The sequence below is a fragment of the Ipomoea nil genome, unplaced genomic scaffold (assembly GCF_001879475.1).
Source record: "Ipomoea nil cultivar Tokyo-kokei standard unplaced genomic scaffold, Asagao_1.1 scaffold2759, whole genome shotgun sequence".
Taxonomy (NCBI): Eukaryota; Viridiplantae; Streptophyta; class Magnoliopsida; order Solanales; family Convolvulaceae; genus Ipomoea; species Ipomoea nil.
The window spans coordinates 38,043-62,298 of NW_017619187.1; the positions used below are offsets into that span (position 1 = coordinate 38,043).

General features: G+C 35.8%; 3 protein-coding genes across 5 annotated transcripts; all 3 read right to left on the reverse strand.

Moving 5' to 3' along the window:
- Window positions 1–240: 240 nt before the first annotated feature.
- On the reverse strand, window positions 241–3,461 carry LOC109156816. The gene is made up of 2 exons (XM_019304676.1): window positions 2,867–3,461; window positions 241–944 (listed from the first exon to the last, which is right to left on the reverse strand). The coding sequence occupies exons 1-2, from the start codon at window positions 3,312–3,314 to the stop codon at window positions 400–402; spliced, it is 993 nt and encodes a 330-aa protein (XP_019160221.1). The 5' UTR covers window positions 3,315–3,461; the 3' UTR covers window positions 241–399.
- Window positions 3,462–11,125: 7,664 nt separating this feature from the next.
- Window positions 11,126–17,170, reverse strand: LOC109156812 (probable glutamyl endopeptidase, chloroplastic). 3 transcript variants are annotated; one of them, XM_019304671.1, is made up of 14 exons: window positions 16,582–17,168; window positions 16,000–16,207; window positions 15,743–15,853; window positions 15,576–15,621; window positions 15,213–15,322; window positions 14,617–15,120; window positions 14,100–14,228; window positions 13,421–13,720; window positions 12,883–13,341; window positions 12,465–12,530; window positions 12,287–12,347; window positions 12,055–12,204; window positions 11,496–11,923; window positions 11,126–11,359 (listed from the first exon to the last, which is right to left on the reverse strand). In XM_019304671.1, coding segments are annotated over exons 1-14 (2,919 nt in total). In that variant the 5' UTR covers window positions 16,928–17,168; the 3' UTR covers window positions 11,126–11,358. The 3 variants fall into 3 exon arrangements, with proteins under 3 accessions (XP_019160216.1, XP_019160217.1, XP_019160215.1); XM_019304672.1 differs by having other exon boundaries at window positions 11,126–11,923; window positions 16,000–16,201; window positions 16,582–17,170; XM_019304670.1 differs by having other exon boundaries at window positions 11,126–11,923; window positions 16,582–17,169.
- A 5,543-nt stretch (window positions 17,171–22,713) lies between these two features.
- LOC109156771 lies at window positions 22,714–24,171 on the reverse strand. Its single transcript, XM_019304602.1, has 2 exons — window positions 24,020–24,171; window positions 22,714–23,475 (listed from the first exon to the last, which is right to left on the reverse strand). The coding sequence occupies exons 1-2, from the start codon at window positions 24,072–24,074 to the stop codon at window positions 22,859–22,861; spliced, it is 672 nt and encodes a 223-aa protein (XP_019160147.1). The 5' UTR covers window positions 24,075–24,171; the 3' UTR covers window positions 22,714–22,858.
- Window positions 24,172–24,256: the final 85 nt, after the last annotated feature.

Sequence of the window (24,256 nt, forward strand, 5' to 3'; positions counted from 1 at the left end):
GAAACAATTATTTTATTTTATTTTTCCGATTCTAAATCGTAACAATAATCATCCCTACTGTTTCAGTTCGGTGCCTCCTCTTTAAAAAGAGGGAGAAATAATTGTTTTTTAAAGAGTTAAATGGCAGCCATGGCTGACGGCCATAGCTATCATAGTTTGACATTGTTATACTTCTCTACATTTATCACTCACAAAAATTGTGCCACATCATGAGAAGAAATTAAGAGGGAAGTTTTTAGGAGAAATACAGATTTCATAAACTTGAAACAAAACTAGGTTACAAAATCCTCATAGAAACATACATAAAATCTGAAACCTGAGAAGGAACATTGAAAAACAAGATTTGGTTACATGCATAATCCAACTCAATTACTCCTTGAATGAACTACTTGTACAGGTTCAAGCAGAAAACACAGCCTCAACCAGCACATGCTTTCTCCTGGGATACCCCATGCCCACCAAATGGCTAACATACACTCTCCCATCCTTCACCGTGGCTGCAGTTGACACACGATGAATGGCGCCGTTGGTTTTGCCCACAATCCTAGCGCTTACCCAATCGTCAGAACTCTCGACCAGCCTTGTTGGGTTCCCAGCAACGACCAGCTTGTTGGGCGACAGAAGCTCCATGCCGTCTCCAAACCTCAGTGACCCTCCAACCACGTTAACAATCTCGACTTTGTTTCCCTTTGCTGTTTGGACCTTGTACAAATTGCCCGAGAAAGTGTGGACAACTAGCAGGTATCCGTTTGGATGATACACAATTCCATTGAGAGCAACCAAGTTCTTGTACCACTCTTTGGGGGTAAAAAGGGGACTCCTTATTGTATGCTGGAGCTCTCCCTCGGGCCCGACCTTCCATATCTTACTCGCTTTAGCGTCTGTTATGTATGCATTCCCCTCCTCATCAACCGCAACGTCATCTGCAAATGATTTCTCGTCCTCTGCATGATTAATTAACTAGGCGTTACTAAAACATTTTAAGTCGACGATGGAGGATAAAGTCTCACAACAAAAATGGAAACACTAAACAAGAAGGAATACAAGAGAGGGCCTTGGCTATCCCAACAATGACATTAGGGATCAATTTCTCAACATGCAACTGCATAGGATACCAATAAACATTTTTTTTCTAGTATTTGTTTTTGTTAGTCGTTAGTACAGTTCCTTCAATGGTCGATACAAACAATAGGGCTATAGAGAACAAACAAAAGGGTACTAACCAAGCATAATTATTAAGTTGGTAGGTGATTCTCAGACAAATAGAAAAGGATAACAAATAAGGCAAAACAAACAGAACCATCCTGATGCAGTATGGGCTGATTGCAGATCTGAGACATATATTCCATAGTTTGTCTGAGCATGAAACCTAATTAATGATCATGTAAAAGCGCAGAGTGTATGAATTGGTGGGGAATCATTAGAAATAATGTAAAGCTATTTTCCTCCTACAAGGAGATCTATAATACTTGAGTTCATGCCATAATAAGAAAACTTGTTTATCCTTAGTTTTCTACAGATAATAGAAGAATATGACTTCAAGAAAATTTATGTGCTTGCAGGCAACATTATCCTATTATTTTGCTCAGAATATGCCATCCGGGTTTTTTTTTTGTTTTTTTTTTTTTATAATGTTTTAATTAGTTAAATTTTTAATTAAAAAATTATTAATACAATCTCGTAAATCACATTTGACCAGGGTAGTGTAAATAGCAATATGAACACCCCTATGGCAATTTACACTACCTATAAGATTGTTGAATTTTTTGTCATTTTTACAATTCCAATGTGATTTACACCTACTTTTGTTTAGAGAGTAGTATAAATACCAACATCCGTGTAAAAATAGCCTATTAAGGAAAAATATGTGTAAATCACACTGAAATTGTAAAAAGGACAAAAAATTCAACAATTTTAAGACCACCAAAAGTCTTATGTAAACAAGAAGGAAGTTAGAAACGTTACCATGTCTAGTCAAGGAGAATGAGAAAAGTCTAGTCAAGGAGATTGGGAATATAATAGATTTATTAATTGTGATATTAAATAGCTTATAATTTGTATGGCTCAAATAAATTCAAAAACAATTTTCCATAAGTCAATGAAAACACACCAAACAATTAAAAACAATTGTCATAATATGTAGATGGAGTCAAACTAAATTTAAGTAAATTAGTCACCATTTTTATCGAAATTATGAATATACAATGTGTTACAATTCCAAGCTCAGCTAGTCAACAAATATCTTCAATAAAATCAATGAATATACCACTACATTGACTAAACACAACACCCCAATTTGATCATGAACCAACATAAGTCGTATTAGTAACTCCACCAACACAAAACATAGCGGCTTAGTTACTGCCTAGGCGACTTAATCGGTGTCTAGAAAGCCTATTCGACGTTTAGGAGGTCTAGGCGATCAATGCCTAGTCGGCCAGTCACCTAATCGGTGTTGGGCAAGCACCTAGGCGCGAATTGCAATATTTTTGCAACATTGAGAAGTTACCTAATATTCATAGTATTGGGCACACTAATTAGGAGGGAGTAGTTGTCACTTGTCAAACACTAATACAATAATACACCCTAACTACCTAATACAAAAACATTAGCCAAAGTCAAGAAATGACTTATAATAATTGAGATATTCAAAGCAGAGTAGTTGAGAAACCATAAAGTCTCTAATTGTAAGCAATTAAGGCAAAATATAGCCCACCAATTATTATTACTCTTTAAAGCGTTTTAAAAAAAATTAACTGGAAAGAAAAAATTTTAATGGTAAAAAACTGTTCTTTATAATCTTGCAAAGACTGGCAACCATAAAGATGCCCGCCCGACCCAAACCAACTCAAAGGACTAAACATACCTGGGCCGCCGAGTTTCGTAAGGAATATTCTCTTCCACGTGGACAAATCATACGCGGCCAGAGCGCTATACCGGTTCCCGAAAACATCGGCGACGGCCACGAGAAGACGGTTACGGCGACGGTCAATAGCGAGGCCAAGCGAGGCGTTCCCGGACAAGTCAACCTCCTTGACGAGCGGCGTTTCCTGGAGGACAGATCCGGCGGAGCCGTCGTGGTCGAGGGGGACGGGAATCTGGCCGACGCCGCCGTCGAAAAAGGTGACGAGGAATCGACGGCCCTGATCGTCCCACTTGGCGCACTCGCGGAACCACCCGGTGCTGTGGTACTGGATAACATCGGTGGACGGCCGGCCGGCGGTCTCAAGGTGGACGATAACGGCGAGGGGAATGGCGGAGACGATGAAGAAGAGTAACAGGAATTTTGCCGAGCAAGGGAAGACACTCGCCATGACTCACACCCTCCACGCTTCGCAGGCTGGCGAGAAGGATGAAGGGAGAAGGGAAAAGGCAGGGAGCAATTGAAGTGAGGCGGTGATTTATATAGAATAGCACAGCCATGGCGGAAAGATTACAGAAAATAGCAAAGAGGGGTTGGTGAATGATGGGTGAGAAAGTGTAGAGGCACACTAACTTTGATAGGCTGAATATCCTTCCTTTTGGACATTATTCGGGAACAAAAATCAATTATCCTTTTCTAGAAAAAATTAATTATCTTCTCAAAAAAATTTTAATTATAATTTGAAAATGAGTTAATTTCATTTTTGTCATATTTATAGTTGTCAATTCACTTTTAGTTATTTTTTTCGTAACATATTATTTGATCCTAGTAGCAGGACCATTTTGGTCCTTCAACAGCAAAATCATTTGAATTTTGTAAAATACAGTGATATTAGGTCTATAGTTATAAATTTTAAAAATAAAAATATAGCAGGTCAATCCATTTAAAAATAAAAAAAAAGATCGAAATGTCCCGAGTGATAGAGTTATACCCGACCATACCCGTGTCGTAAGTGGGCAATGTTGGTCGGTTCTCTCACAGTGCGTAACGCCGTCTCTGAATTGATCAGTTCTGAATTCTGACTTCTGACCGCTCTGGCGGTCAGGCGTCGTTCCTGACCGCCACGTCTAGAGCAGGCTGACGGAGACCGCGGCAGGAGATTTGCACCACGTGTAGGGTACTCGCGAGTGCGTGTAGGCCACACGACCGCTATGTTGGAAACCCGGGTCGTGTTCCCCAGTCCCTATAAATACCTGCATTTATAGCAGTAGGGGGACTTTCGACGCTTCACTTGACTGGAGCTTCTCGACCTACTGTCGCTAGTTCCCGAGCTCAAGCCCTAGACAATCGCATGATATATATGAGCCACCGTATATACACTATCACCGACATTTAAACGATTTTATAGATAGATGATAACAAATTTTCATGTCACAATAATATCATGACTAAAAAGGAATATTTTGAATAAAAATAGACTAAAAGTAGATTGATACCTATAAACAAAAAACCTAGGTGTATGGTTAAGTAGAAGAAATTCACTCATCCTTAACCAAAAGTCAAGAGAGTTCAATCCTTAGTTTTGACTAATCCCCTCACACATCAAGGCTACTCCATTTCCAAAGTTAAGAATCAAACCATTGACCTTTGGTTAAGAATGAATGAGTCCCTTCCACTCAACTATACCCTCCAAGTTGGGAATTAGTCACAAGGAAAAACCTTGGGTGTACCCAAAAAAAAATTTCAAAAAATAGGATTAATATAATGGTTTTTGGCCCATGTGCCCAACTCTAATTAAACAAATGGTGTTATATGATGGGTTCTCGGGAGTGGACAAAAGGAATCTGGCAGATTTTTTAATGGAAAAACGTTACACCTCATGACTATATGTCAATAACTGAATATTGGTATTATTATATTTAGTTATCAATTATCAACTTTATTTTTTTTTTTAAACATCAACTTTAAATTTAATTACATTTAATTTATAATTTTGTTCACATTTAGTCATTTTATAATTTTTATTATTGATGTTAATTTTTCAAACAATATGAATATTATATTTTTACTAAAAAAAAAATAATAATAATAATAAATTGTTGTGATTAATCTTCGTTTTACTTGTAGCGTATCCTGGTGAAACGGATGAAGTACTATATGACAAACGAGAGAGACAAGGAGAGGAAAAATAGAGACAAGTGTAATAGTAGAAATCTTATTCACAAACATCTCAATACATTACAATGACATATATATAATTACAACTATAACGGAAATCAATAATGACAGATATAAATACGGCCGTTACAACTTTTACACTATCTACTCATAATGTCTACAATTAATAATATTTATAACACTCCCCCTTGGACACTATTTTACCATAATCATGCCTCGTTAAAAAAACTCGTTAGAAAAACCCTGTGGAAAAAACCTAGTCGAGAAAATAATACACGATATATAGGTAATGTATGTGTTGTTTCGGTCGCCTCGGTAAAAACTTTAGCCTAATAACAAAAACAAAAAACCAATTTTGCATGTAAGATTTTTACAAGCACCCCAGCAAAAAGTGTGAATTAATCTTATTCGTCCATTTATGATGATTGACGACTAAAAATAAAAAAAAAAAAGAATGTAATAACATTTCCTTAACTATTGCAACGTATTTGGAATCGTTTTATAGTGCATTCGCAGCTAGATGACGGTGTAATCAGGATCTATAATATTATATTCAAATGTGTGTACAATTAGTTATCTGCATATACATTATCAAGCGTTTCTCAATGCAAATTAATAATACTATAAATGTCACAATGTTTTTCTCTATTTTTCCTTATTTTTTCAGCCATTGATCAACCCATATGGAAGGATGCTATTAATCCTTACTTTTTACGGCTGTCCGCCGCAGACAACCGGTAATTTTTTATTTTTAATAAACAAAAAATTTGTTTAAAAAAATAAAATAAAAAGGACACGTGTCAACACCGCATAGATTTAACCTAATAAAAAAATCAATTTGAACTTAATTGAACCATTTTACTGATTTAGGGGACTTGCATGGAACTTTTTTTACTTAGGGGACTCCATTATACTATTCAGTTAACTTAGATGGGCCAATTTGACCATTTTTCCTATACAAAATATTAATACTAAAAATGTACAATATGTTATTATTAAATGTATAAATTTAAAAAATTATGAGAAGTGCATATTTTATTGTTCAAATTTACATAATAAAATTGGTAATAGTATAAAAATGTCACCGATTTTTTTTGTATAAAATCAACCTAGTCCGTTTAATTTTTCCAAATAAAAGCTGAGATTGATTATTTATTATTTCCTAAGAACTTGTTCTTATATAATCTAACATGTATAGTAAATGTTTAATAATATATATATATATATATATATATATATATATATATATATATATATATATATATATATATATATATTTCATTTGTCACATTTATCTGTTCTACTTATTAAGCCGTTGAACGCAAATTATGCAGTGGACTCGTGTCCACGATGCATTGTTATTGTGGACACGAGTCCAAAACGACGTCGTTTTCAGGAAAAATGCGTCATTTTAGTTTTAAAAAAAAAATTGATTTTGTCTCGCCGTTAACGGCGTTATTCGTTTGTGCCATTCTGCATGTACAGTTGTGGGATTATGAATGTACAGTTAGGGAATTATGAATGTAAGTTATAAAATAATGAACACAGCGCTCTGACATTATGAACATATAGTGATAAAATTATGAACATAGAGCTCTAAAATTGTGAACATCGAGCTTTGAAAATTATGATTTTACAGTTATTGAATTATGAATGTACAGTTACGGAATTATGAATATACAGTAATGCAATTATGAATGTACAATTATGTAATTATGAATGTACAATTATAAAATTATGAACACAGAGCTCTGACATTATGAACTTACAATATGAACATATAGTGATAAAATTATGAACATAGAGCTCTAAAATTGTGAACATAGAGTTTCAAAAATTATGAAGTTACAGTTATTGAATTATGAATGTACAGTTATGAAATTATGAGTGTACAGTTATAGAAGTATGAATGTACAGTTATTGAATTATGAACATAGAGCTCTATTATGAGCATATAGTAATAAAATTATGAACATATACTTCTATAACGAAACGATCTGAAATTAAAAAAAAAAAAAAAAAGAGATAACAGTGCTTAACAACACTGTTACCCACGGGTCCATAGCATAACGATTGGCTGTTGAATGGGTAAACTAGACTAGTAATATGGTAGTTAAGTGGGCTGGGCTGTATTCATCGACAAGCCCATGTGTTTTGCCGACATCAACCCTACTTCTATTTTAGACGACTCATCAGTGTGAGACTCAAGATCGGATGAAGATGAGGGGGAGACGGGTAGTCAAGGGGTATGTAGAAGAAGAAGAAGAGTCATATTTCGGTTTGTGCGTGAATCTGACGCCTAGCTTTTGCTGTTGTTTATGGCTGTTCGTTAGATTCACGCACAAACTCGTAATATGCCTTTTCATTGTTTTCACCCCTGGTATCGGATTTGCTGTTTCATCGGTTTAGGTTAGTTCCCAAAGTCTTTTCGGGTTTCGAATTGAATTTTTGCGTGTTGTTATTAATTGATGTGGTTTGCTTGATAATTCAGTACATAGTTTCTAGTTTTGCGAGCTTGATGCTTTAATTAATCCTAGTTTTCATATCAGAAATGCGTTGAGATAAACAATTTTAATTAGTCCTTTGCACGCCTAAATTTAATGCTTGATCTGTATAAAATTTTGGAAATATTTGCCTTAAATTTATGAAAATTAATAGCTGAGTGGATTTAGAAAGTGTTTGGCTTTTCTTATTTTGATTTTTTACATATCTGATTGGCTTTTGGTTTTTATTATACTCTAGTTTACCTACCTTCAAAAGGAAAGACTGTTATTGTACCAAGTACAAAATTTAATGAGCTATAAAAGTAAAATGGAGATATGAACTTCTGGCTGAAGTAGTAAAGAATAAATTGAGTTAATTGATTAATAGAGCCGTCAGTTGTGTACCTGACTGATGGGGAAAAGGATGAATTTCTTATGCAACTATATGATGTTTCTCTTCACTTCGAAGAGTGTGTCTTTCCTTTTGGAAATATTAACTTTCTATGCAATATGTAGGATTCTTGCAAATAGACAATCTGCAGCTCAAGGAGCAAAAAGTTCATTCTCAATATGACCAAACCATCTTGATCTCACTTTTTTTGTTTTTAAACGAACGATTTTGTAGTTGCTTCTCACTCCCGGTATTTCACTGTCAACTGCTCCTTCCCAATTCCCCTCCTATACACAAACATTCCAGAATTTCCTTAAGTTTTTTGTTTTTTCGAGGAAACTTGTTCTGGCATTTTTGAGGAAGATGAGATTTATTTCAAGATTGCTGATGGGGAAAAGAGGTACTGGTTTGCTTTTTATAGTTCATAAACTGAACTGTGAACATTGCATTCCTTGTCCCTGTGCAAGATCTGTGGCAGATCACTAGTGGTTGAAGTTTCATATGCTTCAAACTATACATTTTAAATTTATTTCCTGACAGTTTATATTAGCTCAATAACTATTAAGTGGTTGAAACCAAAAAAACAAAAAAAAACAAAAAAGTAAAGCTGTTAAATGTCCTTCATTAAGTGATCTGTGGTTTTGCTCCAATGGAATCTTTACAATGGCAGACAAACTTGATCTGCTTTGAGTCGCATGAAAATGATCTGTGAAAGAAGGTACGAGCTATCCATCATCAGCTTGAGGTTATGCATTATTCTGCCAAGTTGCTGGTAACTTCTTCACTTTCAAAAATTATAATGATGACATTTTGCGCAAGATTATAATTATTGTTATTGAAACACATGAGCATAGGAATTAAATGCTTATTTCGACAAGATTCTGGAATATATAATATTTTCATGGCTTAGAGCCAAATTGCTGAAGAAGCTTGCATCAACTAAATACTACAGCAAATGTAAATCCAAATCCACAGCAACTTCCATAGTTGTACACCAAAATAATATTAGTTTCACTTGTACTATCTAGAGCTAAGGAAAACAACACCACCAACATTTACATTTGTTGATGATGCTTCTTTTTACTGTTTTGCTTCTTGAACAGCTGCGGGTTTGATGACAGTACCCAGTTGGCTATGTTGTTCTAGTTGCCTTGACATGAAATATGATGATTGAGCACCATGATTTTCAACCTTGTTAATTGGTTGAGAATTCATCAAGTCCTGCAATGAAGTAAGGACACAATTGAACAATGCAAGCTACAAGTACTAACCATTTCATAATCTTGGGACCTGAGTTTCAATAGCAACATCATGCATTGGTGCTTCTGATTCAAATTCAGCTTCAACTGGCCCATCAAGTCCTACACTCCTACATAGTGGGGTGGGATGCCCCTGTCTTCCTAATAGCTGCAATGTCATGGCTCCAAGGGATACCTGTAACAGAGATCATAATCATAATATACATATATATACACTTGTGAATTAGATCATAACCATGCATGTGAGATCCAATTTGTATTTCTTCCCATATCAGTCTTCTGCTTCATACACATAATCTTCTTTTTTTTTTTTTTTTTTTTTTTTTTTTTTTTTATAATAATCTTTAGACAATGCACTTATTGGATTTGTCTTTGGCCTCTTCTAGAAGCTTCATTATCTTTGGACAGATCTTGAATGGATGTTTCTTCATGTTGTCTTTATTCTATTGCATCCTCACCATGAGATAAACCGTAATATTTTCACACATTGTCAATATGCCCTTATCCCTAAATTGTAGAATTGAGCTATTCCATGACTCACATAGGCTGTTTAATGAATAACTCTACCATTTCTATAATGAACTTTAAAGATGTATTTGGTTTGCACATGAAATTTAGAATCGGAATAGAAATCAAATACTCGTTAATGATATGAGTTTTAGTGAAAATATTTTGCATGTTTGGTAGTAGGGTGAACATCCTCTCAGCGTTATAAATGAGGGATATAAATTATAATTTTTCCTTATACTCTGTATAATTTTATTGAGTTTAAATATCTAAGGATGTGTTTGGTTGACAAGTTTTGCACTCAGGAATGAGTATGAAAGTGATTGTTATTGTTAGGTTGACTGATTTTTAAAACACCACTATGGGTTTAGAATACCTGGGTTTTTAGAACATTACTCAGCAAATAGAAATATTAGTAATCATTCTCATTACACCCTACAACCAAACATGCTAAATACTTTCACCAAAACACTTTATATTATTTTGGCATCTATCAATGCTTCATTTCTTTTTTCTAATCGAATATCAAGCAAAACTTATAAAATCCTAAAATAAACGGTTGAGGATGCTGAAAAATAAGTGTAAAAAAAGAAGGATTATTTTTATAAATATTATAAACTTTCAAATTTTGTAATAAAATTTTCAACCATCAATGAACTTTGATGGACAACTGAAATCAATCAGCCACTTGACTTCAGTACTCAACACTCAATATTTCGTGCTCTATTTGTGAAGACTTTGATAAAAAGAAAGTCCACATTTTTATATCAATATAATCAACAAAGTGGAGAGCAAGCAAGCTAACAGGGCAAATTCTAATTCTAATTCGTCCTACTCCAACCACTTTAAGAAGTTCATCAACTTGTGTGACTAACTCTACTAGTGGATAAGTTGTTTTTACAGGTGTAAAATAATGAATAAGCTTTACATTGTGTGTACAAGAAAGTAAACACAATGTACAATTTATTAGTAAACATATTACAACACATTTTATAATCCTATTAAAATGTTATAATTATTGACTTTTATATTATTTTCGTTCCAACTAAAAGATGAAGCCTTTATATCTGAATTCTATGGCAACATAGAAAGTGCTATGTTTATATATTATATGTTACATGTGCGAAATAATATTTTTTTACGAGCTCCAAGCAATACGTAGACAATAATTGTTTATGAAATTAATTTTAATACCAAATTGAATGATGTGTTTCGTTTAAATTAAAAGTCTAAACTGATAATTAAATCGCACATTTATGTTTATATATTATATACTTAACATGAGGGAGGGAGCGAGCATGTTCCACAACGACGGGAGTCCAATTTCTCACAATCAACCATCATTATACAATGGATCACTAACATAATGTTTATAATGTCCACTATAGTAACACTTAATTAACCCAATCAACTAACATCCATTTCCCAAACAGGGCCTTAATATGTTATGAATGTTCACTTTGCATGCTCAAGTTCATATGTTTGGCAAAAGACTATAGAAGTATAATGTTGATATAGTATCTAAGAATTTGCAAATAATATTGAGTGTAAACAATACAGGGTGTAAAGTGTTTATGCAGCTCTGTATCTATAGGCGATAATAGTGTTGCTAAAGAATTGTATGCTGCAGATAGCGAATTCTTCCACTTCTATGCTTCCTCGCAACTCCAGACCTCATCTGAATCAATTCAATAATATCATAACATGAACATAAAACGGCCTTTCTCGAGATTGTTATCAGACAGCAAGCACGTAACAATGAAATGAATTACGGAACTGAAATGACACGAGTCGTGGAAGGTGTAGAGAATTACCACAACGATGACCTCCTCAACGAAGGGAATGTATCGTTGCTGTCACTTGCCAGTTCTGGGACGCCCGCTCCACTTGCACTAACCGCTTTGCTTTCTGGATCCTCCGTTACTTTGGTATCGGTATCAACTTTTGAAGTATTTGGCACACAATGTTTTTGCACCCACCGGTCCGTCTCCCACAGGACATGCATTATGCTCTCCCGTGCTGTGTAGCCATGACTCTCGAATGGCAAAATTACGAGGCGACAAAGTGCCCCGTGACCTTTTAGGGCATTGAAGAAACGGTCTGACTGCATCGTCAAGGTTCCCGGATTGTTGTCCTCTTCTCCGTGGATAAGCAGGATAGGCTTCTTAATTTTATTAGCTGACATGAACGGACTCATCTCGACATAAGTACTAGTTGCCTCCCACAGCGTTCTGTCCTCGTTCTAAAAACGAAACATAACAAAATAGATTACTAAAAGAAGCACAAAATCCTAGAGAAAACAAATTAGCTCGAGCCCATGCAGTATACAAACGAGTAAATTTAGGAGATCAACGAAAGACGTATCAAAGGCACCTGAAACCCAAAAGGCGTTAGTGTTCTATTATAAGCCCCAGAACGTGCAATTCCACAAGAGAAAAGATGCGGGGCGTGTGCGAGGAGATTTGCAGTCATAAATGCTCCATAAGAATGACCACCAACAGCAATTTTGCTCGGGTCAGCCACCTAAAATACAGAAGCACCAACAAAGAGGCTCAGTCATTTTAACAATGCCACTAACACTCGAAAGGGATAGTAAAAAACTTACTCCACGGCGAATAACTTCTCCTACTGCAGCCTCTGCACTTGCAACAAGTTGTTCGACATACCTGTATGGACGATATAATTGTTTAGTTGACTGAAACTTTTCGATTACAGGTGGTAAACCAAAATGCTAATTTTTCATTTTGAACAAATACGTTTTCTTGATTTAGAGAACACATCACCTATCATTTGCCTCTTCATTGCCTTCTCCTATGATAGGTATTGTTGGTCCAGATAAGATAGCAAACCTGACAGATTAGAACACATGAATTAGAGATTAAGCAAATGAGCCCAAACTGGGTAAAATGAAGCAATACTATTAATATTAAAGAATGGCCACCAAAGGTCCCTAGTCCGTGAGTGGCCGTGCACTCTTGTCCTTTAAGAGAGGTCAGGAGTTCGAACCCTCTCTCGTATGGAAAAACCAATCTGGCCAGCACTTTGCCCCTTAAAATTGGGCTGGCCCGATGCAAACGGGGATTAGTCTGAGTATGGTAAGGGCTTAAAGGTGTCTCCTACAGTTAGGGCCTACTCAGGACACCTCGTGGTCTGACAAAAAAAAAAGAAGAATGGCCACCAAACAGAAGATGAAAGGTATACCTCCTTGCTAACCAAAGTAGTGGAGAAGTCGGCCCAATGCCAGCAAACTCATTAGGGGAACCACGAACTTGGCTAGCTGCATCTTTGCTTTTAAACTCTCCGGGGTATGACCAGACAAGACAAGGAAGAGGCCCATCTCTAGAGGGATCATAACCCGGTGGAAGATAAAGGGTGGCAGTAAGCTGAACTCCATCCTTCCTTTCATACCTGATCATCTCCTTCTGCAACGATGCCAGCTGAGGATATGGATGGGGAAAATTAGTGATCTGGCAAGCTTTTTTCTCCGGCCAGCTCTGAATGTAATACTGGGTGTTTTCCGTTTTAGATTCTTTAGACGTTAGAAATTTCAATCGATTAACGGGCAATTCCCCTTCGGTCTGATCAGACATCAAAGCAACTACTGTCTCAAAGTATTTTTCCTTGTCACTCTGCCATATCCTTTCCTTATTGCCTGTATTTCTGAAAGTACAGGTGTCAGATAATTGTCCATCTAGTAAGAAAAACAAGTTAACAAGTAGATGATGATCACCAAACCTACATATCAAATAGATCCAAAAACGGGATGTTTCCTTCTGGTGTAGCACCACTTCCATTTAATAAAACGAAAGTTCCTTCATCACCTTCCTTCTTCATCTTTGCAATCACATAAGTCCCAGCTGGAGTTCTCCTCATCATGGGAGAACCGGGATCAGAATAAACATCTTCAGATGACCGATCAAACAGTATCCTCGGGTTAACATCCTTGGATTCCGGAGATATAACCCAAGTTTTAACTCTCCTTGTCTTGTACCATGATTCATAGACCAATGCCAGTGTGTCATCACACCACGTAATCCCTCTGTATAGGTAAATGATCAAAAGACTCAGAAGGTCACCGATTAAATTCTAAACAGGTACACAATAATAGTCTTGGAAACCACCGGGCATTCAAACTTGTAATAAAGTTACTACCCAAAATTAATAGTTTAATATATTCATCCAATACCAAAGGCATCATTAAGAACTTCTGGAGACGCAAAATAGTTCACTATGTATATTTCCACTATTTCTATTGAATTACAAGAAGCGTTTGTTATTTCAAGTTTTCAACCAGCGTTTTAGTAAGAATAGATGCTTGAATGCACATTTAGCAAAACTGTTACGATGTATGTGCACATACTAATTGAGCTAGCAAAATAGTATCAATAAATGGAAGGGGAAAAGACTTGTATCCGTACCCATATCGAAGATCGAGTTTATGCAAGACTGTTGGCTGTTCACTTTCATGTGGCTCAGCAGGCTGCGAATAAATTATATCACGTGGAGAGGCTTCAACTTTAGCATCACCACCATCTTGTGTCTCGGCCCTTAACATTTCACAGCACAGATATATATTAAGAGTTGTTTCTTGAACTTCCATTAATTCTCATAGAAAATGTACTAAATACATCATACCGTTTCTATTAGAATTGAATATTGATTTTCATTTCGCATTCCTAAATATTGCTCCTATTTTATTTTATTTTTAGTACTACTGACTCTGGTACAATGCAGTATCTGTTCATAACTACTTTCTCAACCTACTGAAGCACAAAGAGTCAATACCGCCTCCATTGATTGGCTTGAACCCACAACTTCCCATATGGGAGAGCAACTTGGTGCCACTAGACTACAAGGTCTTGACAAATATTGCCGCTATTAATTAAGCTAAAATTAAGAAAACAAAAAGCATCAAATCAAAACTTTCATACACACCAGTAGAGTGTTGAAGGCTTATCAGCTCTCCAATTGATTGAGCGCATCCCCTTTCGAACACTATTATTTGCAATGGGAATGTCTTCAGCAAGGGGCAAATCACAAAGCTCTCTAACAAATTTCCCATCAGCCGTCCATACAGCAACCTTTTTAGGAAATCTTCCGCACGGTACAATAAAAGAGAAGGGCCTATGAATTGAAGAGATGAGAACATATCTCTCATCTGGGGAGGGGTCCATTGATGTATATATGGCTGGTGGCCCAACATCCTTCACCGCCCCATCTAAGGAAGCCAAAACCAGCTGTGAAGTGGCATAATACTCGAATAGCTCTTCGTCGTGTTCATCTTTGAGAAGATCTTGAAAGGTTCTAACTTGAATAATACTCTTCTGTTCATTAGATTGAACCTTAGGTCCAGATGGAACCAAAGGCTTCTTTGGTGGATCTCCACGAGATAATGGGATGGTACAAACCAATAGAGTCGAGTCATTCACCCAAACAAAGCTGAGAATTTGGCAAAAAAGTGTCAGCACATATAAAGAATTACTCACTTTTCTTTTAATAATAATAATGTAGACATAGAGAAAAGTAAATACTTGTCAAAAATAGCATTTAGGTACACATCCGTAGACTGGAACAGTGGTCTAGCAGTTCCTGTTTCCACATCAGCAACCCATACAGTCAACTTACTACTGCTATTCTCCTCCTGAAAAAGCAAAACGCGACTAAAAATTTTAAATCGAAGATAAAGATGCTTTCGGGAAGCTGATAAGGCCTTACGGAATTAAAAGAGTGAATGGATTTCAAGAATGGATCAACAGAATATTTCTGGCAAACGATTAGAAGCTAACTATAAGGCCTAAAGACATTTTCTTACAACAAATAAATATAACAGTGGACTACCCAGCAGGAAACGATTTATATATGCATCATTTGTAAGAAGCCAATGAATGAAGTACCTCCTCAACTCGGACACTGAAGGCTAAATAATGTCCATTATTTGACCTTCAAAGGAAATAGCAAATAGGTTATACAAAAAGAATAGATGAATACAATGTGACTTCATATACAGAAGCATATGGAAAAAAGATGGAAAAAAGGAAAAAGTTTTCCTTCCAAGAAGTACCATGTAACAAAATTAATTTTAGCTCGTTCAGGTAGACCATGAATCAACTTTTCAGGGCCTAAGGTACCATCCTCCAGTAACTGATGGATCCCTATACCAGTATAGAATGACCTGAAAATGAGCATCGTAGGACTTCGTATTAGGTTCAGAAAGTTGAGCTCCACTTCAAAAAGTTCAAAGAATGATCCAGTCCCTAGTCATAAGTAAACGATGCAACTAAAATGGTATTCTTGAGCTGTAATTTCATCAGGACTTACATTCGACTCCGTGAATTACATTTCCCATCAATACGGATACCAGCAAGTTTCACCTCGGGCCTCGCCAAGTCTGACAACGGTGGCAACGATCTCCGCTTGAGGAATAGTATTTTATCCCTCTGCGGAGAGAACGATAGTGCTGGAACAGGCGGAGCATCTACAATATCTCGAATCTCTGGCGGAGGAAGGCGATACTGATTCCCTAATGCTAATTGTGAAGCAAGTAGCTCAGTCATCATTAAAGATGAAAAACATGAATATAGTAAAAACATTCAGTAGAGCAATTGAAGAACTTCAAATGAATCATAACAAGAATAAATAAAGCTTCCACAATTGAAGAACTTTAAATGAATTTTTTCTCTAATTTCAACTGTCCTTCAATTTGCTAAGCTAGATACTATGAATCTCTATAAAAACCATAAAGCCAAACACCAAAACAGAAGCTGTATGAACATATAAATTAGAGTAAACTCTCCAGAATAAATCGATTAAACAGCAAGAGAACAGAAACCCATAAATTGTAAAAGAAAAAACCGAGAAATGATTGAATAAGCTTCGTCCTAATTGGCTGGAACTAAATACCTTCATCGTCGTCATAAGAAGGATCAGCGGAAGCAACGGCGCCGTTAGCGGCGGAAGCTCCACCGCCGTCCTCGTTTCCGACGGCAGTGAGCGGGACAAGATGAGGGGATCTGGAGGAGGCGGGCATGGCGGAGATTCCCGAAAGATGGCGGATTGATGGAAGGGATTTGCGGGGGGAAGAGAGAATTGGAAGGGAAGAGGGGAATATGGGTTTGAAGGAGTGAGGGAGAAGGGGGCAGAGAGAGGCGAGCAGAGAGAAACGGTGATGAAAGGAGACGACTTTGTGAATGGGTCTCATCGTCGTCGTCATCATGTCATTACAATTAACAATTACATTCCAATTCATTAACAATTTCCTTTTCCACTCCACAGTCCACAGCACAGCACTAGAACCAACAGTGAATTCGTTTTTGTTTTTTACTGTGTTTTTCTTATCTTTTTATATATATTCTTGCTTTTTGGAGATTCGTTGTGATGATTTCTTGTACGCCAGTACGTATGGACCATGTCTATCTGAGTATTGGGTATTGGATTAGAGTATCTTCCCAGCTGCCTCTGTTAGTGTTAGGATGTCGCCATTCGCCCGTCTACTCCGCTGGATGGAGTATTTAGTTGGCAGGAATTGAATTTTAAGGTCTTTCCAATTAAGAAAATGATTTCTAGAAAATGAGTTTTTATTTATTTATTTTTTAAAAAAATATTTTTCTTTTTAAAAAATTATTTTGGTGTGTTTGGCGTAAGAAAATGAGTATAATTATATTTAATTTTAAATATTTAAAATATACAATGGTGGTGGTGGTGGTGGTAATGGGTGTTGGTGGTGGCGGCAGGTGATTGGCTGTTCCATTGCTGCAAACGGAAAATGACTTCCCCCTTCCACTCCAAAAGGGAAGTCATTTTTTGAAAAATCATCTATATTTTTCATTGACTTTTATTTTTTCTCTCTAGTCCTGAAAATTCGGAAAATGATTTTCAGAGTTTCCAAACGCACCCTTAATGTCAATGCAATTCCATGAAAGGAAAAACTACATTTGGTTGGAGAGAATTGCAATTTAATGAAATTGCAATTTAATGAAATTGCAATTTAATGAAATTGCAATTCTCTCAATTCAATGAATTGTAATTTATAGGTCCTCCATATGAATTGCAATTTATCTATATTTGGGGCACGTTTTGGGATGTTTGTTTCTAAACCAACACTCCAAGAAGGTGGACTCAATTTTCTTGGGGCCACATGTTACTCGTCTTATCAAGAACTCCAACCAGGTGCAAATTACAGGACCAATCTTTGGAATTGTTGCCAAGACAACTTACCCTATCTTGAGGAAGGTGTTTCCATCGCCATAGACCAAAAAGAATGAGAAGAGGCCTAGGATTGGTGTAGATGAAGATGAAGATGAGAACGGTTCAGAGGAGGAAGATGTGGGAGTTGGTGGGGAGACTAGTGCATGATTTTTTAGGGGGCATGAGAACAACATGTACTAGCTCAGTTGACAACTCTCTAGACCTAATTCGGGCAGTTGCAGACTTTTGGTTGGGAACCTCGAGACCTCGATTGGGAATCTTGAGGTCACGATTGGAGATGTCCAGGCTGAAGTTCGGGAGGCTCGAGAGGAGTCTTAGAGGATATTTTGAGTGGTTGCATAGTCAATATCTGCCTCCTTGCGGTCCACACCTTTCCGTTGACTCTACTTACCTTACTTGATTTGAGAGACTTATTTTCTTGTGCTCATGATTTGGAACTACTTTTGAACTCCACTTTCCCTTTTATTTCGTTGCTTTAGTTTATTGACATTTTGAATATTGTTTAAACTTTTAAATCCATGTTTTTACTTTTGAGCTTTCCTTTGATGATTTTAATCTAACTCTAGGATCTTATGCTTTTTAGTTTTTTTTTTTTATTTATTTATTATTTTATTCGATCTCTATCCTTCATTTATATTTGCTTACACTTGTGGTTTATGTTTGTGCCATTGACTCATAGGGGTGACCCTACACTTGTTTTTCAAATTTATAGAGCCAATTGCATTATTTTAGTTGAATGATCTAATTACATTTTCATATGTTGTTCGGTGATTAATTTGTATTTTTCTTTTCTTCTAATAATACTAATACTACAAAAAGCTAGCTACAACCCAAAACAAAATACTATATATAAAAATTACAAATATTTAGTAGCAAAATTCTAGACAAAATATTTACAATTCTTTATTGTCTAAATTTCTTTAACAGGGCGTTTGGTTGAAGGGAATTTTAATTCCTTTCACACTTAATCTCCACATAATTTCAAAGGCCACAAAGTTCCCTTGTTTGGTTAAAAGGAATTGTAATTTCTCGGAATTGTAATTCCCTCATTTTCATGGAATTAAAATCCCATGTCCCCCCTAGATTTTAATTCCTGAAATTTTAGGAAGAAAAAAATATAGTGATGAGTCAAAATTACCCCTTCCTTTCTTAACCTAAAATTAATGCATGACAACAACAATGTACATTGTGGACTTTATACTACTTATTCCCTTTCAATTTCCATGTATACCAAACATTGGAATAAATTTTCAGTAATTCTATTCCTGTAAACCAAACACTGGAATTTAAATTCTCACTTTATTCCCAGTAATTCATCTCCCATAGAATTGTAATTCGTTTCTCACATAATTCCTCCTCTCCAACCAAACGCCCGGTAAGCGTCCCATCAATATAATAACAAGTCTGTAGCAGAGAATTCAAAGGTGTGAATACAATAGGGTGTTTGGTTTGAGGGAATTTAAATTTCATTTCCACCTTATTTCAAAGACCACTAAATTCCTTAGTTTGGTTGGAAGGAATTGCAATTCCTTTATTTTCATAGAATTAAAATCTCATGCCCCCTGAAATTTTAACTCCATGGATTTTAAGAAGAAAAAAAAAAGTAATCATGAGACTCTCTTTTTTTTTTTTTTTTAACTTAAAATTAATGCCTACAAGTCTACCGCAACAATAGACATTTTGGATTTTATACTACTTATTCCTTTTAAATTCTCATGTGTACCAAACATTAAAATTAAAATTACCAGTAATTAATATTTCATTAAACCAAACACTGAAATTTAAATTCCCACTTTATTCTCATTAATTCATCTCCTATAAAAACAATTCGTTTTCCATGTAATTCCCTCCTTCCAACCAAACACCGCGGTAAACAAATTTTTAGTTAATAACTCTCATAACCGTTAACCAAAACTCGAATCAAATTTTTTTATTTTTAAAATCAGTTTGATTATTAAATTTTAAACATTTTTAATTATTATTAATTTTTAGCTTAGTTTTGGTCGGTGACTCAAAGACTGACAGTGTAAATACTTTGTTTTTTTTTTTTTTTTTCTTTTGAAATCAAATACTTTGTTAGTTCTCTGTGGGAACAATAATTAGTTTTGGTCGGTATACTTTGTTAGTTCTGTGTGGGAACAATTATTTACTTTCGTGGTTGAATGTGCTCTAAAAGTTAAACATATCACATGCAACCTATTTTGTTTTGAAAGGACATGCAATTTATAATATGTAATAATAGGATCACACTAACCTTCAGTCATAGTTCCAGTCGTGTTGATGGTGGTTGAATGATTCGAATAGTTGCAGAGGTCTCTCATTTTTACTCAATTCTCTCTAGATGGTGTATGAGGTATGTAATGTGAACAGTGGAGGACTAGTGATCTTATATAACACCATCATTGTGTTTGTATGTCTTTAGGTCTCCTAAACCCTAATTAACTAGACTCCTAATCATAATGGTAGTCTAGTTATTAGGTTATTAGTGTTAAACCACATATCAAATACTTAATATTATCATAACTTATTCTAATGTTATAATAATGATAATAGGAAAATGTTACATTCTCCCAGTGCAAACACTACAACTCAATAACAGAAAAAAAAAAAAATATCAACCATAGTGATATGTTCTCATTAGTACGAGCAGTATCCATTATGATCAAATGCAAACTGTCTTTGAGCACTTAATTAGGAAACAAAACTTAATGAAACAAACCCTATCAGGGCGTTTGGTTGGAGGGAATTTAAATTCTATTCCCACCTAATTCCAAAGGCCACTAAATTCCTTAGTTTGGTTGGAATGAATTGCAATTCCCTCATTTTCATGAAATTAAAATCTCATGCCCCCTTGGGATTTTAATTCCATGGATCTTGGGAAGAAAAAAAGATAACGATGAGACACAATTACCCTCCCCATTTTAACCTAAAATTGATGCTTGACAACAACAATGAGCATTTTGGACTTTATACATACTACTTATTCCTTTTCAATTCCCATATATACCAAACATTGAAATTTAAATTCCCAGTAATTTTATTTCTGTAAACCAAACACTGGAATTTAAATTCCCACTTTATTCACAGTAATTCATCTCCCATGAAATTCCAATTCCTTTCCCACGTAATTCCCTCCTTCCAACCAAACGCCCCGATGTTTATTTCAAGTCCAACTGAAGTACATTTTCTTAGTAATATAAAGCAAATGAAGGTGTACACACTTAATTGAGAAAAATGTCTGAATGCAAAAGAATTTTATTAAAACAGAATGTATATACAAATTACAAAGTAGATGAAAGTCTCATTTTCTGAACCAGATCCTTGAATTTAAATGGAGACATGCCTTTAGTCAAGGGATCTACTAACATCAGCTCAGTATGAATGTGTTCAATGAATACAACTTTATTTTTGATACGCTCCCTAATTTCTAAAAACTTGATGTCGATGTGCTTACTTCGACTCCCACTTTTGTCATTCTTAGCTAGGAAGACTACAGCTGAGTTGTCACAATAGACTTTCAATGGCTTAGATATAGAGTCCATAATTTTAAGCCCAGAGATAAAATTCTTTAGCCACACACCTTGAAAAGTAGCGCCGAAACAGGAAACGAACTCGACTTTCATGGTAGAAGTAGCTATTAAGGACTATTTAACACTTCTCCATGAGATAGCCCCATCGACCATGATAAAGATGTACCCTAAAGTTAACTTTCGAGAATCAACACAGTCAGCGAAGTCTCCATCAAAATAATACATGTAAATTGTCTGTCTGACTATACTCAAGCTTGTAACCTTTGGTGTATGTGTTAGTGTGTATATTCGTCTATTTGAGAATACAATACAACAGTGCACCGTTTAGGTAAAAACTATTGTTTCCTTCCATTAATGACTTAATGTTAACTTCTAAGACAATTTGGTATTTTATAATAATCTTAGTCTCTTTTTTTTTTTTTTTTTTTTTAATGCTAATAAACGATATAATAAATAATAATTTGATAGACTTTTTAATGAAAATCATTTTTTCTATATTATATATCCTTTATTATGTTATGAGCTTTTTCTTTTTGGGGGTAAAACTAATATATTAAAATTTTCAAATGTCAAATAGTCTTAGAAATTAAAGCGAATTGGATCAAAATTATAAAGATAAAAGGAAGATCAAATAATGCAACAATATCAACAAAGTCATGAGACTAAATATGATCAAATTAAAAATTATAGTCGAAATAAAAATTTCTCGAATAATAGTAAATATAAAATGAAAGTGATGATGAGGAATTATATATAAAAAAAAAAGTATGTGATGGATATATCAAGATTGGTCCAAGAAGAGGGACGGCCCAAGGCGTGTATGGCTCATTGAGCGAATGCCGAAGAGCAGAGATCATCTGGACATAAAGTTAAGAACCGAAGAAAATGCTATGAGCAAGGAGCGAACGATCCCCGAGGATGGCAATCACTAGTGGCCCCGTAGCTCATCTCCGAGGTTAGGTCAATGGGTGTTGACTTAGTCTCAACTCTCAAGACATGTCCTATATATTTGTAGAAATTTATTAGGGTCTTTGACCTTATATAGTTACCATTATTCTAACCTAGACAAAATCACGTTCTTTCATTCTTTCATTACACAACTTATAATACACAAACATCAATTATATTGTTGTATTATAAAAGAAGAAAAAAGTATGATGCATTGTGTACATATACACACTACTTTTCTTGTTTCTTTTTCCCCATTGAATTTGCCAAATGTTTCAATTGTATATATATATATATATATATATATATATATATATATATATATATATATATATAAAGTTAGGTGATCTCAAATTCGTCGGACTAATCCTATCCTAAGTCCACAGAACTTCATCCCTAGATCGAGCAATTGCCAAGGTAAATGGATTCGAACTCCATACCGCTGACTCCAGTTAGGCGAGGAACCAACTAAGCTAAGTCCCGGGATATTTGAATTATATTTGTGAGTATGAAGAGTTGCTATGAATGTGGTTTGAAATGGTTGGTTTGTAATTAGTGAGGTGAAGAAGATAGTGCACTCCAATTCCAACATCATAAACCGCAAGCCCCAGCCTCCCACCAACCCAGCTTCCCAACTGGCTTCCGATGAGGAACCCGAACCAACGCAGCCTTCCTTCGCCGGCCAACCCGCCGGAATACGCCCCCAAGAATGTCCCGGCGCTTCTAACCATTCCCTCGCAGGTTGTCCCTCCCGCGTAAACCGTTTCGAAGAAATCCCAAACCGACGACACGGTGGGCGCCATCACGTGCTTTGCTTGCAGATACGCTCGCCTTGCCGCCGCGTCCCCCACTTCGGCGGCCGCCGCCGCCGCGTCTCGGCGGCTCCGGCCTTGGGACAGGTTGCGTTGGAGGGCCGACTTCGTCGCCTCCGCCCTTACCTTGTGAACGTGAGAAGCTCTAACGTAGTACATGTAAACCTTGACCGCCTCTTTGAGGATGCACGCCACGCTCCCGTAGCTCATGTCCAAGCAGTTCAAGAACGTAAATCTTTCTCCCCGCCCTCTCCTCCCTGCCGCCATGTTTCCTCCGGCTAGTTGCCGGCATTTCTCGGCTGCACCAACAGATTAAAATATGGTCAATCTATATTAAAGGGTCAAATCCAGCACCGCCACTAGGGGTTGGGCAAAGATATGAAGGGCCAAATTAAATAATTCAACAATGGTCTCTTAAAAATGTAGCCCTATAAAAGAAATAAAGTTGCATATTTGTTACTGGCCGATTTTTGTCATTTGACATAATTGTAAACGTTTTAAAGGCAAAGAATGATAAAATAGTTAGCATATCAGCCAAAATTGGTTCGTTTGACCACTATTAGCTGTTTGATTTGGTTAAACAATCAATGAGTATTTAATTAAATAGTTTTTTGTAACAGCTTATTGCACCAAAATACTAAAATTCAGCTTTTTCTATCAGTTTTTTGAGAAATTCATTTTGTATGTAATCAACTATCAGCTAATTAACCCTTAATTTACCAAACATCTTTCTACAATTAGCTAGTGATATTAACTAGTCAAACCTACTAAACCAATCAGCTAACAACTATTTACCAAACAACCCAATATATATGACAAAATTGAAAGCAAAAGAGGAATAACCTGTGAGGCTGATAAGAATGATTGCAGTAAGCAGGGAGACATATCGGATCCTCATTATATCCGTCCTCTGATCTGATCATTGTATGTGTTGTTATTTGGATTGTTATATACACAGACGGCGACGATAATATAATATAATTAATATTGTTGTTGTTGTTGCATGATGCATGGCAACGCAAAAAATTAAAGAATCTCTCTTAATGTAAAGTCTATTGGCAAGGAAAGGTAAGCTAAGGT